General features: G+C 44.0%; 1 protein-coding gene across 1 annotated transcript; it reads left to right on the top strand.

The window, feature by feature from the left end:
• The first annotated feature begins 425 nt into the window (after positions 1-425).
• Positions 426-1,780, top strand: LOC111911380 (uncharacterized). The gene is made up of 2 exons (XM_052765097.1): positions 426-1,019; positions 1,445-1,780. The coding sequence occupies exons 1-2, from the start codon at positions 426-428 to the stop codon at positions 1,778-1,780; spliced, it is 930 nt and encodes a 309-aa protein (XP_052621057.1).
• The last annotated feature ends 20,023 nt before the right edge of the window (positions 1,781-21,803 follow it).

The raw sequence follows: 21,803 nt of genomic DNA on the forward strand, positions 1-21,803 counted from the left end.
CACAAACACCAATCACCAATCAATAAATCCCTTTAGTTTCTAATGCAAATCCACAAACACCATGGTCTAACCAACCTAATGATAATGTTGACTTGAAAGATATTCCAAAGGACCCGACGAATAGGCCATTGATTACAAGTTACAAATCAAATATAAGAGATGATGTAATAAGAGCATATTTGCCTCAAGGACCTTGTCAAGTAAGGGCACATAAGTTTCCAAAAAAAATAGGTGATAGATTTCAAAGATTCGTTCCTTCATGTTTTGATGATTTTGATTGGTTGGAATATAGTGTGAAAAACAATAGTGCATATTGTTTATATTGTTATCTGTGTGGAGACCTCATTGGACAAAAAGGAGGGAGAGATGCATTTGTTTCCCAATGTTTTAATACTTGGAATAAAAAAGATGCATTTCGGACTCATATGGGTGATGTTGATAGTTTTCACAACAAAGCAAGAGAAAAGTGTGAGTTTTTAATGAGGGAAAAACAAGCTATTAATGTAGTCTTAAGGAGGCAAACAGAATTAGAGAACCATAAATATAAAGCTCGATTACATGTTTCTATTATTGTTGTTAGACTTTTATTGAAAATCGGTTTACCGTTTGGTGGTCATGACGAGTCGGTTAACTTGGAAAATAGAGGGCTTTACATTGAAGTGTTAAAAGCCATTCGAGAGACTAGTGAATATATTTTCAACAATACTTTAGAAAGTGCTCCTAAAAACAATCAACTAATTTCCCCTAAAATTCAAAAAGAACTTGTGCAATTTTTTGCACAAGAAGTACTTTTGAGTACTCGTGAAGATATTGGTCAAGATGTTTTTGCTTTACTAGTTGATGAATCTAGTGATGTTTCAAAAAAGGAACAAATGGCTATTGTTTTGGGTTATGTCGATAGTCTTGGCTTTGTGAAAGAAATATTCATAGGACTAGTACATGTGAAGGATACATCCTCTTTGACACTAAAAAACGCCATAAATGAAGTACTTACAAGTAATAAGTTGAGTTTTAGTAAGGTAATTTATTCTTTACTTTTTTGTTATTTCAGTTTAACATATATATATATATATATATATATATATATATATATATATATATATATATATATATATATATATATATATATATATTGGTTTAAATTTTAATAGATAAGAGGACAAGGTTACGATGGGGCTAGCAATATGCGAGGGGAATGCAATGGTTTGAAAGTTTTGATATTACAAGAGAATGACACGACTTGTTATGTACATTGCTTTGCACACCAACTTCAATTAGTAGTTGTGGCTGTAGCAAAGAAGCATGGCAAGAGAAAGGGTGCAAAAAGGATTGTGTAGCGGTGAACTTGAAACCAGAAGAGGGTTAAATCAAGAGACTACACTTGTTTGAGCGGGGAGAAATAAGATGGGGTTCACATTTCAACACACTCACAAGTTTGATGAAGTTGTTTGCGGATGTTCTTGTAGTTTTAGATTTTGTGAAAGAGGAGGGAGGGTCATTGGCAAACCGTCAACAAGTATCTGGAATCTTAACATATTTTCAATCATATGAGTTTGTGTTTTACTTACATATGATGTATGACATTTTACACCTCACGGGTACATTGTCAAAGCAACTTCAAAGAAAAGATCTAGATATTTTAGAAGCGGCTTCGATGGTTAGAGGGACAATGGAGGCATTTCAATCTTTTAGAAACACAGGGTTTGCTATCATTTTGCCAAAAGTATCCTCCTTTTGTCAAACACACAAAATTGATACTTTAGATATGGAAGAGTTGTAGATTGGTGCGAGAAACCGTAAGATTACAAAGACTAATAGGTTTCATTTGAGGTTGAAATCTTCAACACGGTGGTAGATATGCTACTTACAGAATATCGGGATCGATTTAGTGAAACAAGCACCCAATTACTAGAATACATGGGTGCTTTAAGCCCTTGTGATTCATTTGCACAATTTGACAAATCAAAGTTATTGAAGTTGGGTAAGTTATACAAGTATGACTTTGATGATTCATATATGATAGACCTTGAAGGACAACTTGAGATAGTTTATCACTCTTGCATCAAAGATGAGCGCTTCACTAATTTGAAAGGAATTTCCGACCTTTCTCGTTTGATGGTTAGTACAGGGAAGCATCAGTCTTATCCTTTGGTTTACAAGCTTTTAAAGTTGGCTTTGATATTACCTGTTGCGACCGCAAGTGTAGAAAGATGTTTTTCATCTTTGCGTAACAAAATTGGCGATGAATTTTTGAACGACGCATTGCTTTGTAATGTCGAGACCGAAGCACTTGCAAAAGTTGAGAATGAAAAAGTAATGGAGCGGTTTTAAAAGATGCCTGCATGAAGAGGACAAATTTAAATTCTAATAGATCGTTGTTATATTATGTTTAACCAGAAAAAAAATTGTATTAGATGTTTTATATTATGTTAGACCGAATTTTTTTATGTTTTATATTAGGTTTGACCGGAATTTTTTTTTGTGTAACCCCTACTACTAATTCCTGCGTCTGCCCCTAGTATGTATGCAAAAGTGTAATGTACTCGCTTTTACAAAGATGTATGTTTCAAAGTAATGAACATATGTACATGTATAAACTTTATGTATTTAAACATGTAAATATACATGAATAGTAATAGCTTGAATCCTTGAAATACTACAAAGTTTTATAACGTGCTTGTTATAATATACAACGTCACATAAAAATCATATTTTTTGTATCATGCATGTAACACCCGGTTCCTCGTACATATTTAAATTCAAGTAAGTTCGTGTTTTGCTCTGGGACTCGGCGAGTTGGAGGCCCAACTCGTCGAGTAGACTCGATATTGACTGGGAAGTTTAATGATCTACTTGTCAAGTCGGGAGACCGACTCGATGAGTAGAAGCTGTCTGGATGAAACCCTAATATTTAGGGTATGCACCCTATTTAAATAACTTATAACGCCCCAACCCAATCTCCATTGTTCCTCCCAACCCATAGAAAGCCCTAACTCGAACCCTAAGCCCTTTTTAGTATTCTTGAGATTTTGGTGAGTTTTGTGTGCATTTGAAGTTGGAAGAGAAGAAGGAAGCTTGAGAGTTCAAGTGGAAGCTAGTAGATCCAGAGGTCTTGCTTCATTCTCAGTTTATTCAAGGTAAAAAGCTTGAACCTTGACCATCTATCTCATAGATCTTGTTTTGGGGCTATTTTTCTACCCTTTTTATGAGTTATGAAGTTACAATCGGATTTTGTGAGTGTGTTTGGAGTTACACTTAAGATCTGGAGCCATTAAGGGTTCCCATGGCATAAAGGTGCCAACTTTATGGCCATGGGAGACCCATGTTTCTTATATACCTCTTTTTATGGCTTTTTGAGCCAAAAAAACCCCATGCATAGACGTCAAGATTTGAACTTTACGTATAAAATGGACCCTAGGAGGTCAGATCTATGGTTTTGATGCATTAAGATCCATTATAATCGACTGAATAGTTTTGGACAAAGAGGGACTCGGCGAGTCGCTTGGGTACCTCGGCGAGTCGGGTCTCATTTTCCCCCAAATGTCTTCTAGAAAGGGTCTTTGGTTGAGTGGAAGGAACACTCAGCCTGTTAGGGGTTTGTTATGGACTTGAAGATCAAAGGACTCGGCGAGTTCAAGAAGGAACTCGGCGAGTTCAAGGCAATGTCCCAACCACATGAAGATGGACTCGACAAGTTTAGGGATGAACTCAGTGAGTCATAGACTGAACACCTTCATATGGATGAAGATGAACTCAACGAGTTCAAGGACGAACTCGGTGAGTCGGTTGAAGATAGTCTGATGTGTTGTTGAAGGCGAAATCGTCAAGCTCTTGCTAGACTCGACAAGCAAGGACGGGATGGTAGCTTTTTGTGGACATGGGGACTCGACAAGTTGGTGGACCAACTCGGCGAGTCGATTCAACCAGATTTTGACTTTGACCAAGGTTTTTACCTTGACTTTGACTTGGACTTGAGTGACCCTTGTAAGGGTTATGAGTACGAATTGATAACGTAGAAAAAAGTTGTCGTGTAGGGATTGAGGAGTTGAGGAGAGTCAGTTTTCATTCCAAGGACAGTACAGACACTACACGACATCGAGGTGAGTTACCTTCCATTAGAAGTAGGTCTAAGACACCAAGGCCAACCCACTAGTAGTTGATTGTAGTTGAGATGTGTAACACCCAAGATTTTGAAAGCCAAGAAAGTAAAAGAAACCCTAAAAGAAACCCTAAATTTAGGCGAGTCAGGTCGCGTAGTCCCAAACCCTTCGAGTTAAGACTCGAGTCAGCGAGTCGAGCAAGGACTCAGTGAGTTGGTCAGGACATGATTCAGGAATTTGTAGACTCGGCGAGTCAGGGGCTGACTCGGCGAGTCATGTCGCGATTGGAAGGACTTGAGCATAAGAACTCGACGAGTCAGTGAGTGGACTCGGTGAGTAGGGTTGACCTGGAAGGTTGAATTTGACCAGGACTTTGACTTTGGCAAGGGTTGACTTGGTTGACCTTTGAAGGTCAATTAGACTAAGTAATGTGTTGGCATTGATAGCTCGGGGAGCTAGTGGAACAGCAGTTCGGAGTCAGTGGTCGGGTAGCGGTCAAAGGGATTAGCAGCAGCGGTTCAGCAGTATCATGTGAGTTTCCCTTTGTATGAATGGGTCTACGGCCACAATGCCGGCCCATGTAGTTATGAGTAGAAGACCCGGGGGTTAGCCCTAGGCACAGTATGCTAGTATGATATTCGGACGAGGGCCGATGATAGAGGGCAGGTGCCCAAGGAGTGGTTTATGTGATAGTTTATACTTGTTGTCTGTGTGATACTTGTATGTGCCTGGTAGGGAGGTGAGTGGGGGCGAGGTCCCGTATCTCACCAATAGCAGAGTGTGGATGGTGTTCCACATCTCAGTAGCAGCAGTCCAGGGGTGAGGCCCAAGTTAGGAAAGAAGGGAGGACGGGCGGGGCCCGTATCTCACTATCAGCAGGAGTATGGACGAGGTTCCATGACTCATCAGTAACAGCACACGAGCGGGGCCCGGGGATAGGCGAGGCCTTAGAGCAAGAGCTGTTAGTATATGTTTAGCTTATGTGTTGTTATGTGATATATGTATTTGCTAGTATATGTTAGCGGGCGGGGGCCTGTGACAGGCGAGGCCTAAGTGAAACAGATCTGTATCCGAGCGGGGCTCGAAGCCAGGCGAGGCCTGGGGCGGCGGGGCCGTAGTAGCGGGCGAGGCCCGAAGTAGGGGGCGAGGCCCCGGATAGCGGGCGTGGCCCAGTATGTACAGTATGTGGTTATGCATGGTATGTGGTAAGGTGGGGAACTCACTAAGCTTCGTGCTTACGGTTTTCAGTTTTGTTTTCAGGTACTTCCGGTAGCGGAGGGAGGAGCTCGGGGTGATTGCATGGCACACACCATAGATTAGTCCGCCTGGGAATGTTTACTCTGATAATAAGAATATGTTTTTGAAATCTTATACTCATATTATGTTTTGCAATGATGTCTTTGCTTAAAGTAATGTTTTATTAAAAGAAATTTTCGGGTAGTATTTTTGGGTCGTTACAAGATGATTGTCTTTGTGATAGTTTCCTGGTTTGCCACTACCTGATATGTTCTATATGCCATTATGATATGCTAAAAGTGTTAGTGGTAGGAGGAGGGGAATAGTCCCATGATTCGGTCGTTAGGACCGATGGGTAGGTCGGACACCCCAAATATGTCTGACAACATGATTGTGATATGTTATTATGTGATAGTGGTAAGGGTGAAATAGTCCCCGTGACCGGGTGAGATATACCGGAGGGTAGGCAGGAACCCTAGAACGGTCTGACAAGGGTAGGTCAGCACCCCTGAATAGCTTGACATGGGTAGGTCAGCACCCCAGAATGGCTTGACACGGATAGGTCGGGCACCCCAGAATTGCCCGACAGTATGTATAATTGTTTGGTATGGGTTATGTTGGGGGAACTCGCTAAGCTTCGTGCTTATAATTTTTAGTTTTGGTTTCAGGTACCTCTTCAACTAAGGGGAAGGAGCTGGTAGGGTAGCAGCGCATTGCACACACATGATTTCCGCTTTGAGAACCCTGAGATTATACTCTGACATTTTACTATTTGATGTTATGGTTTTCGAAACTTGTGATTTGTAACTTGATGTTTTGAAATGATAACAACGATGTTTTCCGTAAACTATTTTTATAAGTAATGTAATGAAACAAAAAGTTTTGGGTCTCGATTTTGGGATGTTACAATGCAACATTTGTTGTGTGGACTACACGATAAAATAACCATAATATGTATACGAAAAGTTTATACTTGTTTATTTGTAACTATATGTTACATTGTTATATAACATTTTTATAAACTATATTGGTTGTATTTTCTCATAAAAGGATAATTTGTTTGTATAACCGAAGTATATAGGCACATGTATTCTTGAGGTTAAGTCACTAGGTATAATGAATCTCATTGTATAAAGTTTATAAAAGCCGAGTATGCTTGGTATGTATGTAAAAGTGTAATGTACTCGCTTTTATAAAGATGTATGTTTCAAAGTAATGAACATATGTACATTTATAAACCTTATGCATTTAAACATATAAATATACATGAATAGTAACAACTTGAATCCTTGAAATACTACAAAGTTTTATAACGTGTTTGTTATAATATACAACATCACATAAAAATCATATTTTTTGTATCATGCAACATTTGTTGTGTGGACTATTTATTTCACGATAAAATAATCATAATACGTATATGAAAAAGTCTATACTAGTTTATTTGTAACAATATTTTACATTGTTATAAAACATTTTTATAAACTATACTGGTTGTATTTTCGCATAAAAGGATAATTTGTTTGTATAAATGAAGTATATAGACATATGTATTCCCCCCCCCCCCCTCCCCCGCTGGAAATATTTAGAAATATTAAAAGGGGTTGTAAACACTCACCCTTGAAGCGTGAGTTCGAGTTGTTCGAATTCGGTTTCTTTTGAAAAGCTTGACGTGAGAAACCATAAAGCAACCGTTCTTGAGTTAAAATAACCATTGGGACCATTTTGTAGTACTTTTTTTTTTAACTAAAGAGGTTGTTTAAATAAACCAAACTATCGGAGGGCTTATTTGGACAAAATAATATACCAATGGCTGTTTTTTTATCTTAAAATCACAATGAGGGGCTGATCTGAACAAATGGCCAAATGAGTTTAATATTTGGGGGGTTTGGGACTGATTTCTAATGTTTTGCCCAAATGAGGGTTATTGTTGTCATTTTTAAAAGAACTTAAAAGGGATTAGGGCTTTTATGCCCCCGTCTTCGATCTAATCGGGCATTTGAAAGGGAATATGAACGGTCAAGGTATTCACGAAGGAACACAATGGAGGCTGCAAGGTCCGATGGATTCCGATCGATTGCAGGCTGAGGTTGCGTCTCCGGGGTCGACGAGACCGAAGCGACAAAGGAACGAAGCAGCGAGCTCGTGCTCCCTCTCGTTCGGCTGCGAGGTGCAAAGTCCGGGCGTTGCAAGCAGCAGTAGCATCGAAGACGAGACCTACGGAGGTATGTGGTCCACTGGGAACAGAAGAGAAAGAAAGCGAGGGGAGGAGGTCCGAAAGGGAGTCCGGGATGTGAGGTGCGAAGGTATGGGATTCGGTGTGGGTAAGAGGTTGCGATGGAAAGGAGGCCAGAAAAGGGTGTGGTTAAAACAAGGAAATTAGGTGGGAGCTTCGATGGGTTTTGCTCGGCCGGAAGAAGGGAAAAGATCTCCGGTAACCTTCTTGCTTCATCTCTGTATTTTTTTTTTGTTTGATGTTCGACAGTGCTCGATAGGGTTTGATCTTTCACAGGGACAGAGGCAACCACGAGAGGCTGCTGCCTCGTGGTCTCGCCGGAAGCTGCCACCACTTCCGGTGGTTCTAGACAGGGAACGCATACGAAGGTGGAAGTGAAAGGTGTTGCTGGTCTCTTCTGTTTGCACAAGAAAAACACCCACTTCAGTGGTGTGCTCTTGACTGAAAATCGAAGAAGAATGAAGAATAGCAGCAAAATCTTCAAGGAGGGGGGGGGGGGGGGGGGGGGGGGGGTTTGGCTTCAGCAAGAAATGATAGTGATCAAAAGGGTGTTGGAGTGTTGTTCTCCTTTTGCTTAAACGATCAATGGAAGGGAATGGCAGCAAGCAAACCCATCTCTGGTGCTGGTACGATGCAGTAGGATAATTGAACAGTGTTTAGGAAAACTTGTAGGCTTTCTTTTGGTTAGATGAACACTCCAAGGTTGTATAATTGATTGGTAAAGTGTATAAGTTTTATTTTGTTTTGGCTGTCAATTTAGGAGGTGTATTTGATTTTAACTTTGCAAACAATTTATTGATTTTATCATTCATGTATTGGTGTAATTATTTATGTATTTGTTTGGATTTAAAAACAATGTAATACCCTAATTATTTGTGCATTTGGGTGTGTATGGATGTACTATACTAGTTATACACACAAGTATACTTATTTGGATAATAATTTGCATATTGGACATTTATGTTTGTGAGATATATAAAGGATTCGAGATTTGTACATAATTACTCGCAAGTATACTTATTTGGATAATAAGTTGCATATTGGACATGCATGTTTGTGAGATATATAAAGGATTTGAGATTTGTACATAATTAGTGTCTAATTTGAGTTATCTCTTCATTAAGATTCACAATAACTGGATTGGATTATATTATTTTATTTTCGGAATACATTACCAATAATAGAAATCATGTCGAAATCAATAGTTTAAGGTTTTGTGATTAATAAATCTGAAAACGTCTGATTTTCAGCTATTATAAATATTTTTACTAAAAATATTTCAAATATGAAATTAAATATTAGGCTATAGCCTGAGTCCAAAAATGCTTTCAGAATTTTGATTTGAGGTGTGCAAGTCCCTCAACGGATAGAAACGGGTTTAGCGATTTTAAGAAAATCAGTATTATATTGGTTTTGGATTCTTAAAACAGTCGTATCTTTTGCATACGAACTCCGTTTTGGGCGTTCTTTATATTTTCGGAAACAGGAAAACATGTACTACGAGACTAGAGTATTTGTTTTTCTGAAAACAGCTTAAAACGAAATTTCAGTTTTTCATATGCATTCCTAGGGTTGTAGTTTGAGTTGTTTGGTTTGTTTGCCAGATTACATATTTGGAAGTAAGATACCATATGGTATCTTATAATAGTTGAATTGAACTCATTTATTTCACATAACATGCATTAAAAAATCAATGATTCGAATTACCAAGAGATTTACTGTGAACTTGATTCGTTGACCTAAATTCCAGGATGCAACATTACCTCCTCGTTAAGAGAACTTCGTTATGAAATCATTTAGTTCTAGATTATTTTGTTCCACTCTCATTTTGTTCTACTAGAGTTCATATTTTTTTTTTCTTTCTCCTCTATGCACACTATTGTTGATTAATAGTCGGGTACATAAGATCAAATGATTTCTTTCTAACTGTTAATGCTCTCTAAATCTGTCTATGATAAAACCGAATGACTGATATTTGCATATTTAGCTATATTTTTATGTTGGATTTTTATCATTTAGTGGCTAATTAATTGCATATTATGGACAAAAGATACTTAATATTGTTCAAATTATATTTTCAGTCCAAAAAAGAAGCTCGGAAGCAAAAAGAAGCAGGAGATATGAACGGAAGCTCGGGAACGAAAGAAAGAAGAAAAAGGCTTAATTCTGAAGCTACTCGGCGAGTAAGGTCGTCTACTCGATGAGTAGACACGAAGATTCGCGAAGCGACACGTGGAGTCCTTGCCATATACGGATTCCTCAAGGGCGACTCGACGATTCAGTTGGCTACTCGACGAGTAGCCCCTGTTTTGAGAAAATTATAAATAGACTTCACAAACCCGAATTGAGGACTCTCTCTGGATTTTTGGTGGAACTGTAACGACCCAAATTTTTACGTCCGAAAATTTCATTTTTAAAATATTACTTTAGAAAACATTAATGAATAGAAACCTTATCTAAATAAAAAGAAACATTGTTTGTTCACACCATAACACATTTCAACCATGTTCTCAAAAGCCAAACCGTACATCCCATCAAATATCAGAGTACAATCCCAGTAAGTCTCATAAATGCGGAAGCCGAAGAGTGTGTGTATGACGTGCCGCTACCGCGCCGGCTCCTTCCCCTTCGATGCAGAGGTACCTGAAAACAAAACTGTAAACGTAAGCACAAAGCTTAGTGAGTTCCCCCAACGTACCGCATACCATACGAACACATAACATATATATACTGCCAGGCTATTCTGGGGTGCCTGACTACCCGGTACGGCCATTCTGGGGTGCCGACCTACCCGTGTCAAGCCATTCTGGGGTGCTGACCTACCCATACGGCCATTCTGGGGTGCCGTCTTACCCGTGTCAAGCCATTCTGGGGTGCTGACTACCCATCGGTCCTGACAACCGACCCTCGGGGACTATTTCACCCCTACTACTATGATCACATATAACATAACAAGCCAGCATGCAAACATATCATCACATACTGTCAGACGTATCTGGGGTGTCTGACTACCCTTCTGTCCTAACGACCGAACTTTACTACTATCACAGACAACATATCATGCTAGCATATAACATATCAGGTAATAGCAAACTTAGATGATATCACAAAGACCATCATCTACCATACATCTCCTACTGGTGGGTTGGCATTGTGGCCTTAGACCCACCGCTACTGGAAGGTAACTCACCTCGAAGTAGCTGCTGATCTGATCGGGAACTAACTGACTGCTGCTGCTCCGGGAGTCCTCCGGCTGCAATTTCCACGACATACTCAATCAAACACTGCTAACTGTCCTTTAGGTAAAATGACCATTTTACCCATGACCATGCCCTAAGTCAAAGACAGAGTCAACTCTCAGTTGACCCGACTCGCCGAGTTGGCTTTCCAACTCGCCGAGTCCCTGCCCAAACGACTGCCCTGAATCCCGATCCTACCCGTCGAGTTAGGCGACGACTCGACGGGTTCACCTTCTTAACCATATTCAAGTCCTTCATCCTACTCGCCGAGTTGTATGAACAACTCGTCGAGTTCATCTTCATCCGGTGAACACTTAATGCTAAGACTCGCCGAGTTGTATGAACAACTCGTCGAGTCTGTTCTTGAGCTATGAAGATTGCCTTGGACTCGCCGAGTCAGGGCATTGACTCGCCGAGTCCTAACATGGGTGAGTTCAGCTCCCAACTCACCGAGTCACCCCCTGTGACTCAAGGCTCAACTCGACACACGAAGAAGGGACCAATTCTGTGACTCGCGACCAGACTCGCCGAGTCACCTATGCGACTCGCCGAGTCGTCGCCATGCACTCCTTAAATATACCGATTTGCTCGATTCCAGACCATGCCATTCATAGATCTGGGCTTCTAGGACACGAATCACACGTAAAGTTTCCAACTTTACGTGTGGATATCCACCAATAAGGATTATAAGGCTCAAAATGTCCCAAAATGGTAGATCTAGGGCTAACAAGCCTTATGGGGCCAAAAAGCTAACAAAATTGAGCTCCTGGAGCTCAATCTTACATAGATCCAAAGGCCAAATGCCTTATTACAACATATAATGAACATGCAACTTGGGAAATTGACCAAGAAGGACCCAAATGAAGTTTTAAGCATAGAATCAAGGGGAAAACGGGTTATACCTCAAAGGAAATGTTGAAATGACACAAGGGTGGCTGATCTCCTTCTCCTCTTCTTGATCTACTCCTCTTACACTTCAAAACCTTCAAGAATACACCAAGAACACTTCAAACTCTCAAGAAAACAAGGGGAAAACGATGTAGGGGGAGTTCTGGGGTGAATAGGGACGAGTTGGGGCGGAATGAGGGTTTAAATAGGGTGCAAACCCTTGAAACTTAGGGTTTCATCCCGCAGCGGTGACTCGCCGAGTCCAGGATATGGACTCGTCGAGTCGCCTACTTAAAACGCGTCCTGAGTCCCGTCCCTACTCGGCGAGTCGGACCCTATGACTCGCCGAGTCTAAGGCTAAATTAGGGCAATGCTCAAATAAAATTCACATACCGGGAACCAGGTGCTACAAATCTCCCCCACTTATTTTAGACTTCGTCCTCGAAGTCTGCTGCCTGATCCTGGAACAGCTCGGGGTAGTGCTCCATCATCTCGTCTACCGGCTCCCAAGTCCACTCTGAACCCTTGCGGTGCTGCCATTGCACCTTCACTAGCTCCACCCTCTTGTTCCTTAAATCCTTCGACTTCCTGTCGAGGATGGCGACTGGGCGCTCGATGTAGTTCAGGCTGTCATCAACCTGAATATCCTCCAAAGGTACTACTGCAGAATCGTCCACTAGGCACTTCCGCAACTGCGAAACATGGAAAGTGCTGTGGATCTGGCTAAGCTCGGCTGGCAGATCCAGCCTATATGCTACCTTGCCCACCCGGGCTAAGACCCTGAACGGTCCGATGAATCGCGGGCCCAACTTGCCCCGCTTCCTGAATCGGATGACGCCTTTCCACGGCGACACCTTCAGGAGGACCATATCCCCGACCTGGAACTCTAAATCGGATCGACGCTTGTCGGCATAACTTTTCTGTCGACTCTGAGCAGTCTGGAGCCTGCTCCGGACCTGCTGTATCCTCTCAGTCGTCTCGAGCACCACTTCGGTGCTTCCCATAACTCTCTGGCCAACCTCACCCCAGCATATCGGGGTCCTACACCTCCGTCCGTACAACATCTCGAAGGGAGGGCGGTCGATACTCGCGTGATAGCTGTTGTTGTAGGAGAACTCAGCCAAAGGAAGATAGGTATCCCAGCTACCACCGAAATCCAGAACACACGCCCGCAACATGTCCTCCAAAGTCTGGATGGTCCGCTCACTCTGTCCATCTGTCTGCGGGTGAAAGGCGGTGCTGAAATGCAGACGAGTGCCCAACTCGTCATGGAATCTCTTCCAAAACCTGGAAGTAAAACGCACATCCCTGTCCGAGATCACCGATACCGGCACCCCATGCCGTGCCACAATCTCCCTGATATAGATGTCGGCCAATCTCTCGGCCGATATGCTCTCCGGAATCGGAATGAAGTGAGCACTCTTGGTCAATCTATCCACGATGACCCAAATCGAATCCACTCCACGTGCGGTCCTGGGAAGCTTTGTGATAAAATCCATCGTGATATCTTCCCACTTCCACAGTGGAATGTCCAACGGCTGCATCTTGCCATGCGGCCTCTGATGTTCGGCCTTGACCTTCCTGCAGGTCAAGCACCGCTCGACGTACCATGCCACATCCCGCTTCATGCAGGGCCACCAATAGTCTAGGCGAAGATCCCTATACATCTTCGTCGCCCCGGGATGAATGGAGAATCGGGACTTGTGCGCCTCCTCCATCAAAATCTGGCGCACGCCCCCGTGATACGGCACCCACACCCTACGGTGTAGTGTCAATAACCCTCGGCTATCATAATCGAAGGAGGAAACCTGACCTACTACGTGCTCGCTCTTCCGATGCTCCTCCTTGATAGCCTCCTGTTGAGCTTCCCGAATCTGCTCCAACAGGGGAGTCACCACAGTCATCCTCAAACAGGCGTCCCTGATCGGTGCCGTCTTGCGGCTAAGCGCATCGGCCACCACATTGGCCTTTCCCGGGTGGTAAAGGATCTCGCAATCATAATCCTTCACCACATCCAACCACCGACGCTGCCTCATGTTCAGATTCGGCTGGCCCATGAGGTACCTCAAGCTCTTGTGGTCCGTGTAGATGGTACACCGAACCCCATAGAGGTAATGTCGCCAAATCTTGAGGGCAAATACCACCGCCCCCAACTCCAAATCGTGCGTCGGGTAGTTCGCCTCGTGAGGCTTGAGCTGCCTCGAAGCGTAAGCAATGACATGCCCCCTTTGCATCAGCACCGCGCCCAACCCAGAAATGGACGCATCGCAATAAACCACGAAATCCTCTACGCCCTCTGGCAGGGCTAAGATCGGCGCCTCACACAATCTCTGTCTCAGCGTCTCAAATGCAGCCTGCTGCTCGGGTCCCCACCGAAAGACCACGGCTTTCTTCGTTAGCCGCGTCAGGGGCACGGCTATCTTGGAGAAATCCTGGATAAATCTCCGATAGTAGCCTGCCAATCCTAGGAAGCTCCGAATCTCAGATGGGGACTTCGGAACCTCCCATCTCATCACGGCCTCGACCTTGGCCGGATCGACCAGAATCCCGTTCTGGTTGACGAGGTGCCCCAGAAATTGCACCTCGCGCAACCAAAACTCACACTTGGAGAACTTGGCATACAAGCTCTCCCTCCTCAGGGTCTCTAACACCTCTCTCAAATGCTCCTCATGATCCTCCCGGGTCTTGGAATAAACCAAGATATCATCGATAAAGACTATCACAGACCGATCCAGCATCGGTCTGCATACACGGTTCATGAGGTCCATGAACGCGGCAGGAGCATTGGTGAGCCCAAACGGCATCACCACAAACTCGTAATGGCCATAGCGCGTCCGAAACGCGGTCTTCTGCATGTCCTCCTCCCTGACCCTCATCTGATGATAACCCGAACGCAAATCAATCTTGGAAAACCAAGATGCGCCCTGAAGCTGGTCAAAGAGGTCATCAATCCTCGGAAGCGGGTAACGGTTCTTCACCGTTACCTTGTTCAGCTCCCGATAATCTATACACATCCGATGCGACCCATCCTTCTTCTTCACAAACAGAATCGGGGCTCCCCAGGGCGAACTGCTCGGCCGAATAAATCCCTTGTCCAGCAGCTCCTGCAGCTGCGTAGACAACTCCTGCATCTCGGGAGGAGCCAACCGATACGGTGCTTTGGCTATCGGAGCCGCACCGGGAACGAGGTCAATCCTGAACTCCTCCTGTCGCTCCGGAGGTATCCCAGGTAGTTCCTCCGGAAAAACATCAGCAAAATCTCGAACCACCGGAACCTCGCTCACGGTCGCCTTACCCGCCTCCCGGGTGTCCATCACATACGCGACATAACCCGCGCATCCCTGCTGAAGGTAGCGCCTAGCCCTCGCTGCTGAACATACAGTGGGTCCACACTGCGGCCGCTCTCCATGAATCACCAACTCTCCCCCACTTGGGGTCTTGACTCGCACTAGCTGATGCGCGCAATCTATCACTGCCCCATTAGGGCTCAACCAATCCATACCAATAATCACCTTGTTCCCACGCAATGGAATGGGAACCAAGTCTACCAGGTAACACTCCTCAAACAGTCGCAGGGCACAATCTCGAAACACCCTCGATGCTCGCACCGATCGATCATCGGCAATCTCTACCTCTAACGGGCAATCTAACTCGCCTGAAGTCTCATGAAATCTCTTGCTAAGAGCAAGAGAAACGAACGATCGGGATGCACCCGAGTCGAACAATACCTGAACCGGGATGCCGTTCACATGGAACGATCCTAATACACACGCAAACACACAGAGCACATATCAATATCATAACAACGAAAATAAAAGATAGAAGGAAGGAATCATACCCGTCACCACATCGGGCGCGGCGCGTGCCTCCTCGGCAGTCAACTGAAATGCCCGACTCCTCACCACTGGAGCCTCTGCCTTGCCCTGACGGCCATCCGTGATCCGCAGGGTCGCTGGAGCTGGCGCCTTCACTGGCGCTGAAGCTGTCAACATGGGGCAATTGGCCTTCTTGTGGCCCCTCTGGTTGCAGTGGAAACACAGCAACTCCGATGTCTGAATAACGGTCGCAGGAGCAGTGCAATCCCTGCTGATATGCCCAAACTTGCCGCACTTGTAGCAGCCTGACGATCCCATCCTGCACGCCCCCTCGTGCGGCCTGCCGCACCTCCTGCAGCGGCTCGGTCCCGACTGGCCTTTCGGCCTCCCATCTGATCCCTTGGGCTTCTTCCCCGAAGCCCCTGATGCCTGACCATCCTCAAGTTTCCGTTTCCGGATGTGCTCCAAATCTATCTCTCTCTCCCTAGCCCTGGCAATCATGGAGTCCAGGGTAGGGCAAGCCGAAAAGCTAACATGCTCCCGAATGTCAGCTCGTAGCATGTCGTGGTAACGAGTCCTCCTCATATCCTCGTCACCTGCATACTGGGGCACCAATAAAGCCCTCTCCCGAAACTTGGCGGTGATCTCCGCCACGGTCTCTGTCGTCTGCCTCATGTCTAAGAAATCCCTGGCCAGCTGCTGAAGCTCGACCGCTGGCGCAAACTCTGCCCTGAACCTAGTCACAAAGTCCGACCAGGTCATTGCCTCGACAGCCGAGGCTCCCATCGAGTCACCCACTGACTCCCACCAATCTCGGGCCTGGTCCCGTAAACACCCTGCTGCGTACCTCACCTTCGACCCCTCGGGGCAGAAGCTGATCAACTGGGCGGACTCGATATCCGCAATCCACCGTCTGGCGACAATGGGGTCCTTCACCCCATGGAAATCCGGCGCACCACTGCTCCTGAAGTCCTTGAAGGACAGTGTGCGAGATCCTGACTGGCTAGAGGCCAAGTCGCTCCTGAATGCCCGTAGGCGATCCTCCATCATCTCCACGATCCCTTCCTTGATCGACCCAAAGATGATGGGGGTCGACTCAAGGATGCCCCTAGTGATCTCCGACGTGATGAACTCACGTAGCCTCTCCTCAATCGGCTCGGTGCCAGATCCCGAACCTGACCCCTCTCCTGACCCGCCATCTGTCGGTCTCGATCGAAGTACCACCATTCTGCAAAACATCAATAATAATCATTAGTGGTACTGCTACTTCCTGAGGGATCTCAACTACTTACAGGTTCCTTGGTCTCGTCTTGGCCTTCCTCGGCTCGGGTACGGATCCTCTGCTTTCAGTAGTACGGGCCCATACTACCTTCCACATCTATCCGTACCTTCTCCGAGGAATTCCTCGACTCCACCAACTCCCCTCTACTACTGCTACTCTCCGATATTCTCACCCTAGGCTTGCCCTAGGGAGAACTCAAGTTCAACACAACTGGTCCTCAGCTGCTGTAGGTCTCCTCATAATGCCAGTTAGCCACCACCTAAGCACCATCACATGTAATGAGGATTAGATAATCCTTCAAGTAAAAGATCCGTCCCTACAACGGTTGGACTCAAACAAGAGCTGCGCAATAGGGCCAGTTCCAACACTTTGGGATTATTCAACCCTGATTACATGTGGTGTGACGTGTTTACCTAGTGGCTCACTCCCATTACTCAGGATCCCACCAAGCACGAAGCAAGCAGCATTCAGATAAGGGTAACAATCTCAACTAACTCTATCCACTTTCAGGAACTGAGCTAGCATAAGGTGCTAAGCTCATACTACCAGGCATAACCTAAACAGGCTACCCTACTGCTGTCTACTCAATTCTAGCATGCAATATTCAATAAGCTGGAACAAATAAGCAGGCACATAAGGCATCACTCCTAGATCCTTAGCCTATTCTAGCATGCAATATTCATAAAGCTGATAAACATAACATAAACTTGTATGGGTACTATGGGGAATACTTACTTGAGCTCGGCCGGTCGCGCACGTCACACACTTCGCTCCTTCTCAAAACTCTTTCTCAATTTTAGAAAACATTTTCCTTTTAGAAAATCTTTTAATCCCTCGATTTGAGTTCAGACACTCCCGAAGGTGTGTCCGAATCCCTCAAACCAGGGCTCAGATACCAACTTGTAACGACCCAAATTTTTACGTCCGAAAATTTCATTTTTAAAATATTACTTTAGAAAACATTAATGAATAGAAACCTTATCTAAATAAAAAGAAACATTGTTTGTTCACACCATAACACATTTCAACCATGTTCTCAAAAGCCAAACCGTACATCCCATCAAATATCAGAGTACAATCCCAGTAAGTCTCATAAATGCGGAAGCCGAAGAGTGTGTGTATGACGTGCCGCTACCGCGCCGGCTCCTTCCCCTTCGATGCAGAGGTACCTGAAAACAAAACTGTAAACGTAAGCACAAAGCTTAGTGAGTTCCCCCAACGTACCGCATACCATACGAACACATAACATATATATACTGCCAGGCTATTCTGGGGTGCCTGACTACCCGGTACGGCCATTCTGGGGTGCCGACCTACCCGTGTCAAGCCATTCTGGGGTGCTGACCTACCCATACGGCCATTCTGGGGTGCCGTCTTACCCGTGTCAAGCCATTCTGGGGTGCTGACTACCCATCGGTCCTGACAACCGACCCTCGGGGACTATTTCACCCCTACTACTATGATCACATATAACATAACAAGCCAGCATGCAAACATATCATCACATACTGTCAGACGTATCTGGGGTGTCTGACTACCCTTCGGTCCTAACGACCGAACTTTACTACTATCACAGACAACATATCATGCTAGCATATAACATATCAGGTAATAGCAAACTTAGATGATATCACAAAGACCATCATCTACCATACATCTCCTACTGGTGGGTTGGCATTGTGGCCTTAGACCCACCGCTACTGGAAGGTAACTCACCTCGAAGTAGCTGCTGATCTGATCGGGAACTAACTGACTGCTGCTGCTCCGGGAGTCCTCCGGCTGCAATTTCCACGACATACTCAATCAAACACTGCTAACTGTCCTTTAGGTAAAATGACCATTTTACCCATGACCATGCCCTAAGTCAAAGACAGAGTCAACTCTCAGTTGACCCGACTCGCCGAGTTGGCTTTCCAACTCGCCGAGTCCCTGCCCAAACGACTGCCCTGAATCCCGATCCTACCCGTCGAGTTAGGCGACGACTCGACGGGTTCACCTTCTTAACCATATTCAAGTCCTTCATCCTACTCGCCGAGTTGTATGAACAACTCGTCGAGTTCATCTTCATCCGGTGAACACTTAATGCTAAGACTCGCCGAGTTGTATGAACAACTCGTCGAGTCTGTTCTTGAGCTATGAAGATTGCCTTGGACTCGCCGAGTCAGGGCATTGACTCGCCGAGTCCTAACATGGGTGAGTTCAGCTCCCAACTCACCGAGTCACCCCCTGTGACTCAAGGCTCAACTCGACACACGAAGAAGGGACCAATTCTGTGACTCGCGACCAGACTCGCCGAGTCACCTATGCGACTCGCCGAGTCGTCGCCATGCACTCCTTAAATATACCGATTTGCTCGATTCCAGACCATGCCATTCATAGATCTGGGCTTCTAGGACACGAATCACACGTAAAGTTTCCAACTTTACGTGTGGATATCCACCAATAAGGATTATAAGGCTCAAAATGTCCCAAAATGGTAGATCTAGGGCTAACAAGCCTTATGGGGCCAAAAAGCTAACAAAATTGAGCTCCTGGAGCTCAATCTTACATAGATCCAAAGGCCAAATGCCTTATTACAACATATAATGAACATGCAACTTGGGAAATTGACCAAGAAGGACCCAAATGAAGTTTTAAGCATAGAATCAAGGGGAAAACGGGTTATACCTCAAAGGAAATGTTGAAATGACACAAGGGTGGCTGATCTCCTTCTCCTCTTCTTGATCTACTCCTCTTACACTTCAAAACCTTCAAGAATACACCAAGAACACTTCAAACTCTCAAGAAAACAAGGGGAAAACGATGTAGGGGGAGTTCTGGGGTGAATAGGGACGAGTTGGGGCGGAATGAGGGTTTAAATAGGGTGCAAACCCTTGAAACTTAGGGTTTCATCCCGCAGCGGTGACTCGCCGAGTCCAGGATATGGACTCGTCGAGTCGCCTACTTAAAACGCGTCCTGAGTCCCGTCCCTACTCGGCGAGTCGGACCCTATGACTCGCCGAGTCTAAGGCTAAATTAGGGCAATGCTCAAATAAAATTCACATACCGGGAACCAGGTGCTACAGGAACACTTGGCGATCAAGGAAGTCTTGGAGCTCTGGCAAACGTTGAAGGACCCTAATCCTTCATTCTTAAGAGATTATGGCACTTTAGGTTTAATTTTCCACTTTTCCTTTGAATAGAATTATGTTAGGATTATTTGAATTCGTTTTTAAGCTTTCATACGCTAAAATCATGAACTAATTTCCTTAGTTTATGTTTGCTGGAAACAATTTTGCTCCCATGGTTTAATTTACTCTTTTGATTAATTGTTAGTTGGTGATATTGTTAAATTAAGCTTGTTAAAGACCCTTATGCATTAACCATAACTGTTTTCTATTCATTGCTAAGTGATTAAGCTGCATGAACATCTCTTAATTGCTTATCTCATATAATTTATGTGAACACACTACTATATGCCTGGGAATAATGAACATGAAACCAGAGTTAATTAGAGAATGAGTAAATTAATGTGTGAGCTTGTGTGATACACCATCAACAAGAGGTTAATTGAATCACCAAATTTAATTAGCTAGCTACAAGTCTTATTTAACCCGAGTAATTAACCTAGGAAATCTATTAGTTTAATCAACTGGTCATTGCTTGAATTGGTATGTTTTCTAAGGATTAGTAATAACGAATGTGAATCTAATCACCAAAGTCGGTAACCAATAACAATTAATCTATTATATTATCACAGAAATTAACCATAGGAGTAAATGAGTTGAACCTAAACAGAAACCCTTTTTGATCATTGAATTTAGTTTGTTTTTACGTGTTTTCAGCTTTTAGTTATGTAATTAATTTTTAGTTAAGTTTCTAGTCTTGCAAAACTAGAGAAACCCCTATTTTCTATTACTTATTTTTAGTTTTTAGTTTTAATTTTCCGTTCCCTGAGTTCGATACCCTACTTATACACCACAATTGATAGGTCTACAGCCTTTGTGTGTCAATTTTATAATTAAAAGTAGGATTAAAATTAGTTGAGTTTACACACATCAAGCTTTTGGCACCGTTGCCGGGGAACAGTTCAAAAATTAGCACAAATTTCTAGTTTTATCGATCCTTTGTGTGAGATTTATATTGTACAAAGTTATTTTTAGGTAATTTAGTTATTAGGATTAGTTTTAATAGTTTTCTGTTTTAGAAATTTAATTACAAATTTTTTCTGTTTCTGCCTTGAACTCGCCGAGTGCGGTCGAAGCTACTCGGCGAGTCCATCGCAGTTTTGCACTTTTTATTTTTATTTTCTTTTGTTCTTTTTATGCGTTGTTCTTACTTTGTTTGCAGTTGTTACATGACCCGGGGATCCAATACGCCTTTGGTTCTTCCATTTGAAGACCCGGAGTCCGCTCTAAAGAAGAACAAAGGAAAAGCCATTGGAGAATCCGCTTCTTCAAAGAACTCGCCTTTGAAGAATCTAAAGTCCATTTTTAGCAAGAAAAAGAGCAGCAAATCAGGAGCATCCAACACCTCTTCCTTGGCAAACAAAGACCCAATCAAGGAAGACATCGTGAACGAGCCCGAAAGGGAAGAAAGCGAATTTGGAGAAGGTAGCGATCTAGAAGGTGACTTTGACAACACCATGGCAAACATCAATGAAGTTCCTATTGGTGAATGGAAGAAGAGGATACGAGATGATACCGGCCCGAGACTTGTGCAACCCGTAATTCCTGTGACTACCACTTTTGAGCTTAAGGGTCACATACTTGCTCAACTCAAGGAGATCCCCTTCTACGGAAAAGACCACGAAGATGCCTATAAACACTTGGATGAAGTCAATGATGTAGCTGATTATTTTAATGTTCCAAATGTGCCTCGCGAAACCCAGCTGCCTTGTATGCTTCCAGTTACATTCAAAGGTGCTGCAAAGGATTGGCTCATGTCACTCCCTCCCGGATCCATCACTACATGGGCTAAGATGAAAGAAGAATTCATTGACAAGTTTTGCCCACCTTCGAAATAGCC

Source organism: Lactuca sativa, chromosome 6, assembly GCF_002870075.4.
Source record: "Lactuca sativa cultivar Salinas chromosome 6, Lsat_Salinas_v11, whole genome shotgun sequence".
Lineage (NCBI taxonomy): Eukaryota > Viridiplantae > Streptophyta > Magnoliopsida > Asterales > Asteraceae > Lactuca > Lactuca sativa.

Excerpts from the sequence above, each read along its gene's own strand:
- LOC111911380 (XM_052765097.1), top strand. The coding sequence starts at position 426 with ATGGGTGATGTTGATAGTTTTCACAACAAAGCAAGAGAAAAGTGTGAG. Across the intron at positions 1,020-1,444 it reads ATAAGTTGAGTTTTAGTAAG|TTGTTTGCGGATGTTCTTGT; the intron begins GTAATTTATTCT and ends AGTTTGATGAAG.